This window comes from Colias philodice, chromosome 8 (assembly GCF_061535455.1).
Source record: "Colias philodice isolate Cphi_HAF_F1 chromosome 8, ilColPhil1 Martin Lab GWU primary, whole genome shotgun sequence".
Taxonomy (NCBI): domain Eukaryota; kingdom Metazoa; phylum Arthropoda; class Insecta; order Lepidoptera; family Pieridae; genus Colias; species Colias philodice.
This window is the reverse complement of record NC_143093.1, coordinates 1,411,993-1,431,350: the sequence shown is the minus strand read 5'-3', so window position 1 is coordinate 1,431,350 and position 19,358 is coordinate 1,411,993. Positions and strand designations below refer to the sequence as shown.

General features: G+C 31.3%; 1 protein-coding gene across 1 annotated transcript in view; it reads right to left on the bottom strand.

The window, feature by feature from the left end:
* Cht7 (chitinase 7) overlaps positions 1-9,109 on the bottom strand; it is a 95,317-nt gene extending 86,208 nt beyond the window's left edge. The window contains exon 1 of the mRNA XM_089697691.1: positions 8,912-9,109. Coding sequence (XP_089553817.1) covers positions 8,912-8,914 — 3 coding nt within the window. The 5' untranslated portion in view covers positions 8,915-9,109. The remainder of the gene's footprint in view (positions 1-8,911) is intronic.
* Positions 9,110-19,358: the final 10,249 nt, after the last annotated feature.

Sequence of the window (19,358 nt, the reverse complement as noted above, 5' to 3'; positions counted from 1 at the left end):
ATATTTGCCGAGACCCCCTCTCTCCCCAAGATTAAATGTGATTTGACTAGACCCCTTAAACATCTCACCTAATTTATATGGACTTTCATGGTTTATATTTTGTCTTTCTTTCAAGTCGTAACTGAACTATTTTGTGTTAAGATAGAGTTTAAATTCAAACAGATGCTTAGATTCTTCAAATTTTGCTATATTTTTTGTTAAAACAACACTTATAAGATGTGCTATTTTTGATAGAACAACAGTGACTCATCTATAAATGAGACGTGTTCCACAAATAAATACTTTAATCGGTTCATCGAACAAAACCGGATTGATGAGCTAGTGTTTTGACAAAGGTCATAATCCTTTATACGTTTATTATCCAAACTACGTCTCATTTCCAAGCTATCAACTCGATTTGCAATAAAATTTATATTTTACATTCAACATTAGCTAGAAACTGGTTTTAGTATAAAATCACAAATATATGCAAATACCAATACGAAACTTCAATATTTGTGACACGGTCAAACTGGTGATGTTTATTTGTAAATAATTTATAAATACTACTATTTTAACGTATAAGCTTTGAGGTTTATCCTTTGATGATGTTCACTTAAAACCTGATTAAGACCTACCTAGTGGTAACCTTCCTCGGGCTATCTAATACCGAAAGAATTTTTCAAATCGGACCAGTTCTTGAGATAGGCGCGTTCAAACAAACAAACTCTTCAGCTTTATAATATTAGTATAGATTACAAGAGAGCAAAACAAAACAGAATCTACTCTCGTCTCTCTAAAGTTCAATCATCTTCGCTACATAGTATAAAACAAAGTCGCTTTTTCTGTCCCTATGTCCCTTTGTATGCTTATATCTTTAAAACTACGCAATAAATTTTGATGCGGTTTTTTTAATAGATAGAGTAATTCAGGAGAAAGGTTACATGAGATAAACATACACAGTTCCACAGACATATTCAAGAAAATATACTTTCAATACGGCTTTCGTTAAGGTTTTGGCATTCACAAGGTCAATACAAATGTATAAAACTCAATTAGATATCCCTTTCAAACCGATAAGACTTCTAAAAGAAAAAACACAACAACACAATATTTCTAAAATACCTACAATATAACAAAAAAGATTCACAATTTAAAGACTTTCTCGTACCCTACATTTTTATCTTAAAATTTTATTCATCACGCTTTTGCTGACGGTACCGACCTAATAACGTGTCTGGAACATTACGGTCGAATGGCTTTGCTGACGAGCCGTGAACGGTCGCTATGAACAGCGTAACTTGTTGACTGTACTTTTTACATTTATTCCGTATAATAATCGTTTTTGCACGTTTCAAAAGCTTTTAGTGGAGCTTTAGAAATATCGTAAAGCGAAATTTATTTAGTTTGGGGTTCAATAGAACTTTGATTAATTACCAAAATAAATATAATGTGTGTACGCGATTTTATGTGTGGGTCCGTAAAATTAAAGTGTAAGCCGTGGGTTTTAAGGAAGAGAGACCTACAGAGAGATCTTTGGTTCAATGCTAGTACCTAATACTTCCTCCCAAAAAAATATTCTACAAGACAGTCCTATGCGTCCCGTACTTTTGAAAGCGATATACTTTTCATATTAGTATTTAAAATATTTTATGAAATAAAACGATTTCTTAACAGGTACCTTCTAGGGAAGCGCGTTTATCGGAGACTACATCTTACCAGCAGGCTAGATCGTGGTCAAGCGCTTACAATACAATATTTACAAATAGTCATGGTATTTTCAATGACATACTTACACATCTATTGAAAACGTTACAAAAGATTTATTATAAGTTTAATTTAAAAATGGCGATTGCCGCCAGCCGTATAAGCACTTATCACCTAAAATTACTCGCTTGGGCAACGCCCGCGGGTTTGTTCGTTACGACTCGCTTATATAATAGTGTCGTAATGTATGTAGCTTAAGAACAGTTTTTATTGTAGACTTTGGGCAAATGTAATATGCTTTTTGACTGACTTCTAAAAGGAGGTTATAAATATCGATGCGTGATGTGTTATATGGATAGCACTGTACAGTTTTTAGATACTCGTGTGCCAAATAGCATAAGTGTATAGTTTGTTTGTCCACGCATAACTCAATACAATAATTCGGATTTATATGTTCCGAAGTTTGCAAATTAATACCTACTTTGTTTTTTACTTTTTCACGTGACAACGTCTTATAATTCGATAAAGCCGGCTGCACGAACGAAAAAACATGACTCATGCGGCGTTACCTCGCTCTGAGGCGTTCCATGTAAGGCTTGAAGTGCAAGCGAGAGCGCGGAACGAGCGACAAAGAAGCACAATCAGACGTTGTCACGTTCAACTATCGTCAGTAAACCGACTTTACAGACAACCAATTTTTTTTTCATGTTCATTGGTTTTTATGTGTTTAACTTTGGTTAGTTACTAATATGTTCATTAAAAAATTTAAGTGTAGGTATAACGACGTATTACAATAAATTATTAGCTTAAATATTATAATATTAACGGAAATGATTTTTATTATAATTATATAAGAACGATTTGTTAATTATAAATATGATTTAACATTATTATATGTAATGGAATGACCAGAAAAAATAATTATGATAAATACTTTCATAATTATTTCTTTTATAATTATGTATTTATTTAAACGATTTAAATTAGGAAGTTAAATTATATCACGCAGGTTTAAATAATTAACGTGGTTTTCGAGGTAATTTTAGTTTTTATTTATTAAATAGCTTTCGTTAATTTATATGGTATTGGGAAAGTGGAATTTCTCTAAAAAGAAAACTAAATTAGTGTTTCATTAAGTAATCTGTCATATTATTTTGGTAATAAAGACTAATTTAAAACAATAATTGTGATAATTTATCTCGAGATATTAGATAATCATGTTCACAGCACATTGAAATAGTTTATACCCTACAGATTGAAAAACACGTCGTTTTCAAAACGCAATGTTTGTATTTTTCATAATTTATTTGCATTTCTTTATTATCCCAATAAGTTTATTTTTCCCAATATTTTTGGGTGGGTTTTATAATTTTTTTTTAAACAAAGTTATAGTAGTTACCTAGTATTAACTATTACCTGAAACTATAGTCTATTTTTAATTGTATAAATGACCTCCTAATAGTAAGATTTACTGTATTTATATAATCATACAAAGTCGGTATAGTTTTCGATATGTGAAACAAACAAACAACGAATAAAACATTAATATAATATCCAAAATATATAAACACGGATGTCGCTAAAAAACATTGCGAATTCTCTCACAGACAAGTTTTCGTTTCTAAGAATAACGTATTATTATTCATAGCTTAATGTTAAAAAAACACTTACTAGAAATAATGTCTATAAAACATACAGCAATGTTTTACTGTTACGTTTTTTATATATTTTTTAAAATATAATTTTATAAAACATAATATTATGATTACCTTTCGATTAGGTTATCTATTAAGTACCTGTATAATTTATTTATAAATATAATAATTATAAAAATAGCTAGACGCCAATTTTAAAATTTCTAAGTATGTGTACAGTGTAACTGACTTCTCTATGTAATAATATTAAAATACGAATAAATTCCATTTTTCCCAAATGCAAGCTTTTAATTAAATCCTAATAAACTATAATATTTGGTCTTTTAATTTTGATCTTCAATAAAAAGATTGTTAGTAACAATAAAACAATAAACTAATAATATAAAGCAAGCTATTAAAACAACAAAACTAAACATTTTCTATACACTTATATTATAGCTAAAATCATATATTGTAAAAAAAACAAAACAAGGTTGTGTCTATGCATTTTTATACAATTTTCTTGATATAATCTGTGACCTTTTGCGTTCTAAAACAATTTTACAAACGACCTTATATTTCAAGTCACACTATCCGCTAGAAAACGGAAATTTCATAATTCCAACCTTATGATTTAATAATTTAATGCCACCATTTGAAGTTTGGAATGAGTTCATTTTATAATTATATCATTAACGATGCTTAATCCTACTAATATTATAAATGCGAAAGTTTGTGAGGTTGTGTGTGTGTGTGTTTGTTACTCTTTCACGCAAATTCTGCTGAACCGATTACAATGAAATTTAGCACACATATAGAGGGTAACTTGGATTAACACATAGGATAGGTTTTATCCCGGAAATCCCAAGAGAACGGGAACTATGCGGGTTTTCCTTTGAAAACGCGGACGAAGCCGCGGGTGGAAATCTAGTTTACGATATATATTTACGTTTATTTTTAACCGCGTTTAAAATTGATGGTTATCGTTTCTAGTTATGTATGTTATATAATAGGTACATAATATGACTCAATTATTTATAAGTCTTATCCACTCAATTATTTATGTCTTTTTTTATAAGTCTTATCCAAAAAATAATTTGATTTATATCGAATTTAATTTTTAGTTTTATAAAATTCAAATGCTCTTTATAAATGAGAATTTTTCAAAGAATACGAATATTCGATCCGAAGAATTGGTTTATATTGCTATAATAATTGTATGTCTTTTTCTGAAAATTAGTTGAAATTATAAAATAGTGCAAGTTTTATAAAAAACGATAATGTTGTAGATACATAACATAGTACCTACATCTAATATCTAATATCTAATATATATTAAATAAAGGCGAAAGTTTGTAAGGATGTATGGATGTATGGATGTTTGTTACTCTTTCACGTAAAAACTACTAAACCGATTACAATGAAATTTAGCACACATATAGAGGGTAACTTGGATTAACACATGGGATAGTTTTTATCCCGGAAATCCCACGGGAACGGGAACTATGCGGGTTTTCCTTTGCAAACGCGGGCGAAGCCGCGGGCGGAAATCTAGTGTGAAATATTTGTGTATGTATGTAAGGTATGCTAATATTATCTATATTATGTCTAGGTAGGTACATATTTATGTAACTTTCGTTACATAGCCTTGTTATTATGTAAATTGGTATGAAGTTTGGTATTTTATACCGGCTTTCGATAGGAAGAAATTTTTAAAACGATTTCCTTTACATAATATTATGCACGGTAAAGTACTTTTAAATATCAATAAAGATATGTTTATATTATGTTTTAATAATATTTTAATGTATATTCAATTGAATTATAAAGTACTAGCTTTCCAACCGCAGCTTCGCCCGCGCAGTTAAAGAAAAACCCGCATAGTTCCCGTTCCCGTGAATTTCCGGGATAAAACCTATCCTATTTCCCGGGATAAAAAGTAGCCTATGTCCTTTCTCGGGTATCAAAATATCTCTATACCTAATTTCATGCAAATTGGTTCAGTAGTTATGGCGTGATTGAGTAACAGACGGACAGACAGAGTTACTTTCGCATTTATAATATTAGTATGGATTTGATTATAATCTTTGTGTTATCTTGTAATTGGCGAATATTTTTCACGCTTCACGTAGTTTCAGTAGTCATTCATACAAAAAATAGTTCCAATAAGAAATAGTTAATAAAATGAATGTTTCTATACAAAGTAACACACCCTAGATTTCCTATTAATAACTCTCCATAGTCCATATTTCTGAGTTCTGTGGGATGTGTCAGCTCTAGCGGATTAAAAGAGCAAGTTTTTTGCTTTATTTAGGACTAGCTGCTCCGCGTTGTTTCACCCCCGTGGCTCCACCCCTGTTGGTCGTAGCGTGATGATATATAGCCTATAACCTTCCTCGATAAATGGGCTATCTAACACCGAAAGAATTTTTCAAATCGGCCCAGTAGTTCCCGAGATTAGCGCGTTCAAACAAACAAACAAACTCTTCAGCTTTATAATATTAGTATAGATAAGTATCATTAACTATGCAATATTTTATTACATTGATTTGATAATAGCACTTGATGTTAAAATATGTATGTACATAGCTTACGTTTTAGGTAACTATTTTAAAGCAAAGAGATAGATAATGGAAATTACCTAGAGCAAAAAACATATCAATTGCTTTAATTTTAATTTACTTGATAATTTTAAATATTATATTTAGATCACTAAAATATATGCAAGAGCATTGCCAATTTTAATATCAAAACCGATTTTATTGGATTTTAATAATGTTCGCGAAACACGAACACTAGCAATTTACATTATTTTCACACAAAAAGTAAAAAAACACGTAAGAAAAGCTCCGCAAGGCCATAAAACATAATTAAATAGCCATTAATTTACGGCTAAATGTGCACACGATAAGCGTTCATATCTATATAGAGATAGAGTCGATATTTGCATACAGTGCGCTGACGATTTCTATGTTAGCCACTTTCTCTGAGTGAAACCGTGTTTTTATCCATTGTAGCGTTCTAGTGCCAGTGATGTTGGAATTATCTTTGAAATTATTCACAAAAAATATCAGGAAATTGTAGTGGATTTAATAAAACTTATGAGTTATAAGGAAAAATTTGATTTCGTAGCACATAATGGGAACACCGCGTAGTTTCCTACTTACTATCTGGTTACATTCCGACTGATCAGGGTTAATTAATGTCTATTTTTATCCAAATTATAAATGTTTCATTTAAATCGATCTAGGCATTTATGCGTGATAAAGCAATATGACAAATAAACAGAAAGTCACATAAATAATGAGATATGAATGAAAAATCTCCTTAAATGAATAGTTATTGAAAAAGACGGAAGTTTTTATAAGTTACTTATTCTAGTCATTCTATTAAGTTTAACCGGCTTTTGGCTAAAATTTTATCTACTCGATTTCCTTTAAAAATGTTACCAGCATCCATACTAATATTATAAATGCGAAAGTAACTCTGTCTGTCTGTTACTCAATCACGCCTAAACTACTGAACCAATTTGCATGAAATTTGGTATGGAGATATTTTGATAACCGAGAAAGGACATAGGCTACCTTTTATTGCGAAATATGTACCACGGGCGAAGCCGGGGCGGACCTCTAGTTATGAATAATTATAACATACCTCTAACCTCTTACAAATAGTTCCTATACTACCATCTAAGAAATGTAGCCATAAACTGGATATAGAGCCTAGTGTCCGCCCATTTAGATTTAATAGATACTTAATCTTAAAAATAATGCTTAGGTCCAGAGAATGTTTGGCCGATATCCAAATAAAATTGATTAAAAGCTTATAAAAGTTTCCTAAAGTCTATTTTATTATGTCTTATTTCCTACTTGCTATGTATAAACTATGTACATATAATGTATTCGATCAGTGAAACAGATGTATAATGCATCTGCCCCTTACCCCACTAGGGGACATGGGACTTCATTCTTGTATAAACGCATTCTTAGTAGAGGAAAAGTAAAGTTTACCTTTCAATACAACAAAACAAGATGGAAAACTACATAAGATACTAAAGTAAATATATTTGGGTATGAGTAAATATAATTTATTATTTTACCCTGTGATAGGGTAAACTCAACATCGGTATTTACAGAGAATTGTCGAAAAAGTACACCAATATTTTGAAAATACTCGATCAACAGATCCTATTTGAATATTTTTTTTCTCAAATAGATAATTATTGTTACCTAGGTATTGTATACCTTGGTATGAGAAAAAATATATTAAATAGTGCTCTTGTTTAAGACATAAACGCGTTGATATTAATAGTAGATCGTAATGAACGTATAACGATAAATATTATAGGAAGTTAGATTATTTCCTTGGTATAATTAACGTAGTCTACGATATTGTAAAACAATCTTTTGTTAAAACATTCTAGGAATAACAAAATAAGTCTTTCGCAGGGCAAAGAAGTGTACTAAACTGTAAACATGTAACTATAATGCATGTAAACTAAAGTTCTATCAGTTTATATGACACTAAGTTTCCGCTCGCGGCTTCGCCCGCGCAGTCAAAGAATAACCTGCATAGTTCCCGTTCCCGTGGGATTTCCGGGATTGCGTAGCCTATGTCCTTTCTCGGTTATCAAAATATCTCCATACCAAATTTCATGAAAATTGGTTCAGTAGTTTAGGCGTGATTGAGTAACAGACAGACAGACAGAGTTACTTTCGCATTTATAATATTAGTATGGATTTGTTCTGTAGGACACGTTTGTTTAAAAAGTATGAAAGTAAGAAGAATTATTTAGCTCTAGATCCAAGTTTCTTGTCTTACTGCGGTAAATTGTCTACCCAGAAGTCAATTTCAGCAGTGCGACTTTGCGAGAAAATATTATGATCCCATAGAAAGATGGAAATAATCCTGACATCAGGAATTTACCATATCCCCTCCAGAAGGTATTTTTACCCAAGGAAGGCAGGGGTGAAGCGCTAGTTAACAGTAAAGGAAGTAAAATAATACAAAGAAGTGAATAAAAGCTCTACCTAAAGCGCGAACAACACCACGCTGGCAGTTTTAAAACCTTATCATTATTATCGAGCGACTGCAATTTTTTTCTCAATAGAAAACAAATTACTTTTTAAAAATAATTTCTGTTTTATCAAAAATATACTATTTCTTAAATTTTAGCAGTGAGATAAATTAATTAAATTAATTATTAAAACAACATAAATTGCATCCATATGTTACAAAAGCTTTTCGCACCAAAGCTCGAACAATCGTTTTCAAAACCGATTTTACCTTATACGATGTTTTATAATTTAAAACCATTCATATTTATCTATCAGCAAGTCCATAACTGATCAAGGACTCAATAAAACCGATCAACTTTGAACGATTTATGCGACTCCAAAACGTTCCAAGGTTGTTATAATAATTACGTAAAAAATTGACTTTAAAATTATCAAGATTTATTACCAACAAATCGATCGGACCAAGGCTATCCACTAAAACGTATTTCAATATAAAATCGACCAATAAATTTCCACTAAAAACATTAATTATTATAAAACTAATTCTATAAAGCTCACTCAATAAAAGCTTACCATTATTTGAGTTAAAGTCACTCGAGCAAACGCACAAAACAGAAAATCGCACGATTACAGTCGATAGTTAATCACGGACACTTTACACTACTCCGTGGAACGGAGATTGTATTCGTTTATCGTTTTATATAATGAACATGTCTGTCCGTTCGTCTGTCGCGATAGAGAGACGGTCGTGGACTGAATAAACGGCCGAAAGTCCGCCGTTTCGCCCCGTCGTTACCGATTCAAGAGGTGTGCGTATGCGCCGATCGGTGGACCTAACTGTCTTGATACTTGCCTTGAATATTGATCGTGTTAAAAATGAAAGTGGTCGATGTGCACTTTAATTATGTTTTTATTGCAATTTTTTATGGCAACCTAAGTTTGTATGGAAGACACTTTCAATTTCTATGCGTGTTGATGAAAAAACGAGTTCCATTGATAATGCCTAAAAATTTATAAATTAAACCGCGAAAAAAACAGCAGATTTGTAAATAGAAAAACTCAAAAAGAAGATGGAATACCATGGTTACAATTATGAAAATAGACCAACTCTTTATCATTTTTCTTAAAAAAATATAGTCGCTAAAATTTTCACATAGCGCGCATAAAATTTTGCCTTTCATTAAATAAATGTAAAATTGTGTATGCAATTCTTTGAATCCAAAATAATCCTTAGAAGGCTATTAACTAATGATTTCAATAGTCCTTAATGACATGATTAACAAAAGCGGTCACAGAGAGAATATAATTATTAATAATTATTGAACGATAAACCAATTAGTTTATTATCTTATCTAACAGTTAAATCGGGTAATGAGTAATAAGATAACTATTTTAATTATTTATTAAAAGCGGAAATTCTTACATACGACACTTGAAATACATGTGTGAGTTAATTGAGATTCGTTGTTTTACGATTCATTAATGGAGTAGTGATAAAATATGGAAACGGTGAAAGGTTTGATTCAAGAGTATAATAAAATTCAGGCCTTTATAACGTTATTTAATAAAATGGCTAGGCAATTGAGCGACTGAACGCTATAAATATATCGATGTTTTTGTAAATTTAGATTTATCAAATGTTTCTTTCTTCAGCGCAGTAGAATGAACTGTGGGACATTATCTTTGATAAACGATGATGAAATATTTATAATACGCCTAATTTCTTCTGCTTTTCTGCATGCTTCTTAAAATCATACTACAGGTAGGCCACCATCCAATATTAACAGACAACAAAAAATCCCTTGTTGATTAATAAAATACCAATTGAAATGATAATATAAATCTAGTATCAAAATCATTAAAACCACACACATAATCTGAGATTTGAGTAAACCCAACATTTTTACGTGGTTCCTTTCACCCTGCGAATGTCACTGCGCATGAAAGAGATGGATATATGCTATCTCGTTCCCACTTCATTAGTTTCCATTTCCTAGATATAGGGCCCAATAACATTGTTTTTGAACAATGGTTAATAACTGAATTAATTACAAAAAATATTGCTTATGGAGTATTGTTATATTGAGCTACATTAGGTCCCGATTCTTTGGCTTGGAAAAGACATGTATGTAGTTTTTGTTTCATTGATTTTCTTTAAATAGATCATATTATATTCAAAATGTAAGCCAGGACCTCCTTATTGTCTATGATCATCTTATGTATTTTATAAACAAATTCTTACCCAAAGGAAAAACGTTTTAAATTATTTAACAAGAGATTTATACATATTGTTAAGACTGCCTGTAATGTCCTTTAATCATATGATAAGGTGGTTATTTTCACAAAATCTATTTCTATATTTAAACTGTTTATAGAAAAACGACTCAAAATATAACAAAACCTAACGTGAATTTAAATATTATAATTAAAAATCCCTGGAATAAACTTGAGAGTTCTGTTGTAAGAATAATCCCTCCATTTGGTCTTTTGTATTTTTCTACTCACTACAAACTTTTGAATTTCTTGTAAAACATAGATCATTTTTAACTTTGACTCAGTCTGGTCAATAGTCAGTAAAATAGTCAGTACAGTCCACCATATTCGTTACTAGCTGCGCCTCGCTGTTTCACCCGTGTGGCTCCCCTCCTGTTGGTCATAGCGTGATGATATATAGCCTACAGCCTTCCTCGATAAATGGGCTATCTAACACCAAGAATTTTTCAAATCGGACCAGTAGTTCCTGAGATTAACGCGTTCAGATAAACAAACTCTTCAACTTTATAATATTAGTACATTGAAAAAAAGAAGTCATATTGTATTGTAGTGCAAAATAACTTCTTACTGTATGTCTAAATGTACGTATAATAGTAGAAAGTAAACATTTAAAATGCTACAAGCTTAAGTACTTTCTATTTACAGTACAGATACAAAGATATTTCAGAAACCATCACCATTGTCAGTTATAGTTTGTAGAATTGTGAATCACTCAGTGATTCAACAAATATGATAATTATTTTTTATGCAGGAGAAAGGAGAACGATATTTCCTGGTCATAATAAATATCACAACTAGTGATGACATTAACCTAAATGAAAATCTATAAAAATGTGATAAAAATAGCTTTTTTAGACTCCATACAAAACTAAACGAATAATATTATAAAAGCACAGAATAATATTATGTACACACAATTCTAATCTTCACAGTTTTGGAGATTCTAGATCTATATTAATCGATATTATTTTAGATCAGTATTAATGGTTTTTACTGGTAGATAACTAATAAGTAATGAGTTACTAAGGCTAGTTTTATTTTTGCAATAGAAATATTATGGTTGCTTGCAAAATTTTATCTAAAGTGGACGAAGGTACCATTAGCATATTAGGAAGTTATTTTTTTTCACTTAAAACACAAAATCGTTGAATCGATTTTTAAAAATGTTACATTTTCACTATAAAATATACACACGATAGTGCTATATTCATAATGCATTACGTCAAACAAACTAAACTACAAGTTCAAACCCATTTCTATCCCAGGAGATTTCCCGCGAATCTGACGCTAAAAGTATTTTAGGCGCAAACCTTTACATTGAAAAAGTTTACGACCTTATTGCTACTGTAAACAAACCTTTTCACATACCCTTATTTAAGTAGTAAGATCTTACTGTAAATTCGCTTTTTCAAATAAAATATGTACTTACTTGAAATAATGCATATACACATGTATACTCTACGAAATAATAACAAAGCTAAGTCTAGAATTATTTATCTTTCACTGAATTATAATACTACAAAGACTGTTAAAATAATTTCTTATTTTTCATCATCGTGTGAATTTTTAATGAATATAAAAACTGTATCTATTGTAATTAGCTGAATTACACACAGATTTTAACATAATTTAGTTCCCATTTTGCATTGAAGAGTTTGTTTGATCGCGCTAATCTCAGGAACTACCGGACCGATTTCTAATATTCATATGTTCGTGATCCTAGAGTGCTATAGGCTATAAATTATGTACCACAAAAAAGTTGTAGCGGACCGCTAGCAAGAATAGATTACCAATCAACGTGGCATACTCTAAAATACCTATAAATGGCCTTAAAAGCAATACACTACATACTCAAAGTATACACAATTATTATTATGTTAAGCGATAGATATAGTATACACTATACATACACAGTCTTTTGACTGTGTTATGTATGTCTCTGTACCGGTGGATAATTTCTAAAAATACAATTACATATTATTAGTTAATGTACAGAAATTCGCGAGCATTCCGATCAAAGAACTTTCTCTGTCATTTTGCAATGAGGTAATGATATAATGAAAGTGTCACGATTGACTAATGTCATTCACATTATGGCATTCAATTCTGAGAGCAGATTAATCTGGTTCGAAGTACTTTAAGGATCTTATTATATTTTTAAGCAAAACAAAATTCATTAAATTTTCATTTAAAATGCTACATTTTTGAATACCATTGTGTAGATAGGTAGGTACCTAGGTCTTATAATTTTGTTAATTTTTTTTGCATTTCTTCAATTCAAGTGTCACATTTAATTAAGATTAGTATTAAAAGAGCAACGATGGAGTTTCTTGCCGGTTCTTCTCCATGGATACTGGTTTCCGAATCGGTGGTAATTGTTAAAAATATGTATTGACGATTCGAAAGTGCTTCTCAAAGAAGTCTAATTGAATAAATAAATGTTTGAGTTTGAGTTTTTGAGTCTAATAAAACGTAAGGCTAACGTCCATCATCACCATCCATAGAGTCGAAAAAAAGCTACGAATTGAGACCTCAACCCTCCCCCCCCAACCCCAACCTCAAAATCCTAAATCTATAACAAATATTTAAGCCTGACTAATCAAGTTCATTCATATAAAATCATATGAAAAGTTTAGTAAAATATTAAGGTTTAAAGGAAGGTTATCATACTATAGCTATTGAAATTTATCTGTTACTAGCTGCACCCCGCTCCTGTTTGTCTTAGCGTGATGATATATAGCCGTCCTCGGTGAATGGGCTATCTAACACCGAATTATTTTTTCAAATCGGATCAGTAGTTCCTGAGATTAGCGCGTTCAAACAAACAAACTCTTCAGCTCTATAATATTAGTATAGATTGTATCTATCGCAAATGCGTACTGGCTGTACAATTTTTTGTCATACATATTAGGATTTCATAAAATAAAGAATGAATATGTGCTAGACAATCAAACGTGTTTTCCAAAACTAAAACTAATTCAAACGACTTCACATTTCAAGAACACTTTTTAATGAAGAAATTATACAAATCACCAAAATATGCAAATATACACTTCTACCAAAAACGAACCACTACAAAAAAAAAAACTCCCAAAATTAAAGGTTGGAAACCTTGCACACGTGAATTTTAAATATTTACTCACACATTACAAAATTAACGTATCAATTAACAAACGAGATGTAAAATAATTGTTCCAAAGTTACATGCAAGCTGAATTAAGGTCGATTGCAAAATTTACCGACTTAAGTGAAAGTAGTTCTGTACGACCAGGAGCGTTGGCCTCTGTGCTACCTCTTTGTTTGGTGGATTTGGAACTATGTTGGTTTCGTGAAGGGAACGCGGGGGTCTTGTTACATTGGTCGTGTTGTATTGACGCAAATGTAGCTATTGATACAATTGTGTTAGATAAAGGGCTTAAATGTAAGCTGTTTTCTTATTAAATACTTAAGGTTACTAAATATTTCAGTTTTGTATAATCTTCAACTATGATTTTGCCATCTTGTTTAAAAAAAGACTTAATAAACATAGATATTTTGCTTATAAATAATATGCTTATATGGCTCTACATTACATAGAGCGACTATTTTTTATATCAACTGAACATGTGTTCATATGATTCCACAGTCGTTACTTTTAGTGCAATGTATAATGCTTTAAATATGCTATATTTATCGCAATTTATTATATAAGTCGACTTATTAAAAAGATCAACCTCAAAATTCTATGCAGTCGAATTAACTCTATTAGCCAAAATACCGCGATGTTTTCCAGAATTATAACAAAAAGATGAAATTATGATAAATAATACAGGACGGATTATTTTTATTAAGAAATAATTTATCTAGCTTGCTGTCGGACCGGTTCATTTTGTAAAAACATGTTTGGTTTGATAATAATCTATTATACGATGTGACTAAACTGCAACCGTGGGTAAAGCATTGTCAATATGTAAACACATAAGTTTGTAATCTGCACCTGACCGGTTGGCTTGGTTGGTAGTGACACTGCCTTCCAAGCCAGAGGTCGCGGGTTCGATTCCCACCCGGGGCAAATATTTGTGTGATGAACATAGATGTTTGCTCTGTGTCTGGGTGTTAATTATCTATATAAGTATTTATTTAAAAATATGTATGGTTATCAGCCATCTGGTTTCCATAACACAAGCGTAAGCTTAGTATGGGATCAGATCGTGCCGTGTGTGAAAATGGTCCCGAAATATTTATTTATTTATTTATTTATCTTCAGATACCATAAGTATATTTAAAAGGTAATAAGTAATTTCGAACTAGACTCAACAAAGTACATAATATTCATTACACAATAATATGTAAACGGCCTGTTACTAAACAGAACATAATATTTTTTCTTGTAGCAATGTGAATAACATTGCTAAGAAATATTCCCTACTGAAAGAATATACTGTGATATATTTTCTTTCTTATATCAGGGATATTGTTTCCAAACCACGTATGAAAGACGACGCCCGTACATATAAGACTTTAAATATCACTCATCACTCATGGATCTCGTAGATATCCAAATGTGAAATAATTTTTGTAGTCAGTCCATTAGTTTCTGAGATGAGCGCATTCAAATAAAGTAAAAATTCAGCTTTATATAATTACTAGCTAACCGCCCGCAGCTTCGTCCGCTTTGTCTAATACCTGATAAATTATATACTAAAACCTTCCTCTTGAATCACTCTATCTATTAAAAAAACCGCATCAAAATCCGTTCAAAGATTTAAGCATACAAAGGGACATAGGGACAGAGAAAGCGACTTTGTTTTATACTATGTAGTGAAGTATAGATATAGATTCGAGTCAACTTTTCTAGCGGCCCATGTCACACGCAAAACATAGTCCAAAAACCTGGCCAGCTCTTAATTACCACATTTTTCATGCATGATTACGCAGCAAGCAGTCTTAGCATCTCATAAAACATATTAGTTATTATTACACAATTTAATTATAACTAAATAATTATGAATGGATCGAGGCGTATGTTTTTTCGACGGCCTTTCACGGCAAACCGGTAAATAAAAACTTCCTGGCCTTATTACGTTGATACATATCCGCCTGTTTATATTTCATTTAATTAATATTAGTCGTTCGTGTCGTTAATGCATTTGAAATTAAGAATTCTAATTTCTTTTGATTTTCTTTAAGTAGAGAATTATAGAAGAGTATTGTATACAAGAACAATATTCTTGAAGCTTTGTCTCTGTACTATTTATTTACTCATATAGGTAACTAGCGGTCCGCCCCGGCTTCGCCCGTGGTACATATTTACGTTTTCTCTACATAAAAACCATCCTCGTTTTTCAAGGAATATAATAAAAAAAGAATTATCAAAATCGGTTCAGCCGTTCTCGAGTTATGCGCTTACCAACACATTTTGCGATTCATTTTTATATATAAGAAGAAGATATATGTAGATTACTCACATTATTGTGTCTTGTCACTTAGTGTTTCCTTCCTAAGAAAGATTAGAAAGAAAAGATCATATCATATTATAAAGAACGTCAAGTAAGATAATAGAATATCTTTCGAAGATTTGTCCAGGGTGTGATTAATTATTTGATGGATGTTTCTCATTATGTAAGAAATGTATTAGTATGTGTTTTATATACTATTAATGCTCCTATATGTACCTTTATGATTTTAGTATCTGCATAAGATGAATTAAGAATAATTACAAGCTACTTTAACTTTGCGGGTGAATTCGCGGGCAAATAACTAGTAATTCATAAAAAAAAACAAATCAATAGTTTTCCATACCTTTAACATAATATCATCATGTCCATAAAGAATGTCATGACAATCAGCCCATGACGGTAATTTTTGTGTAAACGACCTCGGTAAGGCTGTATTTAAATACCAGATGGACTTGCAAAACTAGATATTTTACGGGCTGAACTTTATGCATGAACTTTTCAATTAAATGGGCAAGTCTATTGAAATATTATTGCAGTAGCAATTTATACGCTCTTCTTTATTTGTATCGAGTTTTTTTACTCCGGTACTAATCTATCTATTTAAAAACGCTTACTTATTGTTTTATAAAAAAAAAACATCATTATCTTAGATTACAAAATAAAAGGATCATTATAATGTAAGCTTTCCGCCCGCGGCTTCGCCCGCGTTTTCAAAGAAAAACCCGCATAGTTGCCGTTCCCGTGAAAATTCCGGGATAAAACCTATTCTATGTGTTAATCCAAGTTACCCTCTATATGTGTGCTAAATTTCATTGTAATCTGTTCAGTAGTATTTGCGTGAAAGGGTAACAAACACACACACATCCTCACAAACTTTCGCATTTATAATATTAGTAGGAAATGCGAAATTTTGGATGTTTGTTAGTCATCGACGCCAAATCTACCTAACGGATTTGATGAGACTTGGCTTACTATAATGTATTATTGAGGAGCGACTTCTTTTTCAATAATTTTATAGAGTCATAACATAAAGAATCCACCACATTTGCATATAAATATACCTAAAGAACCTACCATAAATTAACACTGTCAAATTAACAAGTTTTTCGTTCTATTAGGTTAAAAAATATTATGTTGTTAATTATAGGTGGTGTTATTTGTGAATTCTCACCAAAATTTTATTGGTAATTAAATTTTCCAATAAATATTTTGACGGAGGTTTTATATCCATTATTTTTTATTATCAGGCTAGCCTAGTGTGCGTGCTTTAAAAAAGTAATCTTATGTACTATACGTAAGAATGTAGTAGTATTTTATATTTTTATTTATAATTAATAAGTAACATATGTATTATGTATACGTTATATTTTTATAAGGACAACAAACGTACATTTACAACTAGCTGTGCTCCGCGGTTTTACCCGCAGTGCTCCGCTCCTGTTGGTCTCAGCGAGATGATATTATATAGCTTAGCCTTCCTCGATAAATGGGCTATCTAACACCGAAAGAATTTTTAAAATCGGACAAGTAGTTCCCGAGAATAGCGCGTTCAAACAAACAAACTCTTCAGCTTTATAATATAATTACAACATTGACCTTTTTTGTTTACAATCCTAACATAACCTTTTTCAACGTAGTTTTTTCAATTTTCTCTTTTTTGACGTTTCGTACAGATAATAAAATCAAACGTCAACGCTTACACGTGGACCTCATAAATAAATACAGTTTCTCGTTATTTTCTTAGAATAATGAGCAGAATGTCCAAAAAAGGGGATTTCGGTAGACAGAGCATGATTGTGTACCCGGTGGATCCTACTGAATGCCCTTTCCGGGAATTCCGGGATAATGAATTGTCTGCTGATTCCTGGGGGATGGTATGTTGGTATTTATTTTATTTGGTTTAGTCAGAAGAGTTGTTCTGGTTTAGGTAAATCATCTCATATTATATTGAGCACCTATTTCCTATTCTTAATAATAATTATATCTTAGATAAATTTACCAGTCAGCTTCTCCTACATCTAAACCAAAATAACATTACTAAGGTGTTTCCATCCTTCATGCTAATAATTAATGGTTCCTATATTATTTGGATGTAATAGGTAATCTATTTGTATTTAGTTTTAATATTTATTTCAATCAAAAGGATATTTCCGTATAAATTAATACAATAAAGTGATTAATAAAATTGTTCTGTTGCAACCGTAACTTCGCATCAACGAATTAAAGAACAAAACGTCGTTTATTTTCTTACACATTAATATATGCAATACTTTTAACATTCGGTTTTCATCACATTCCATAAAACATTACTCAACTAATATACAGGGTGTCCCGCTAGTTGTATAATATGCTCAAATTATATAATTTATAGTTTTGCAAGCGCTGATTAAGTAAAATTATATACTATAATAAAAAAAAAGAAAAAAAAACGTGACGTGAAGCTTCTTTGGCAAGATTCATGGATACCAAAATCGTCGCCTTACTCCATGACGTGACGGTATTGCTATGACGCGACCTTGAAATTTTACTCTCAACGCGCCTAAAGAAGTTTCACTTCAAAAACTTTATGAATACACTAGCTGCGCTTCGCGGTTTCATCCACGTGGCTCCGCTCTTGTTGGTCCAAGCGTGATGATATAATGTAGCCTTTCTCAATAAATGGGCTATCTAACACCGATAGAATTTTTCAAATCGGACCGGTAGTTCCTGAGATTAGCGCGTTCAAACAAACAAAAAAACAAACTTTTCAACTTTGTTATATTAAATATAGATATAAGTTCTATTGAGCGAAGTATGTATCATACGGGACACCCTGTATATTCGCATGTGATATAAGCAATGAGTAAGGAATGTTACTATGAGAACAGTTATTTAGGAAATAGATAAAATGCCTACTTATAAAAATCCAGTGAAAGTATTTCATATAATTCCCAGTTATGTGATATACCTAATACCTTTCTTATATTTTATTTCTGACTAGCGGTCCGCCCCGGCTTCGCCCGTGGTACATATTTGGCAATAAAAGGTAGCCTATGTTCTTTCTGACGGTCTAAAGATTATCTGTGCCAAATTTCATCAAAATCGGTCCAGTAGTTTATGAGCCTATTCATTACAATCAAATAAACAAACAAACAAACAAAGTTTTCCTCTTTATAATATTAGTGTAGAAGTGTAGATTATTATGATATAGCAATATTTCCATAATATGTATGTTGATAAAATCTTAACCTTTTTTATGGATTTTATGTTACTTGGCAGTGATGTAGATTATGTACCTACATAATAAAACGAATGCTTTAGAAATATGT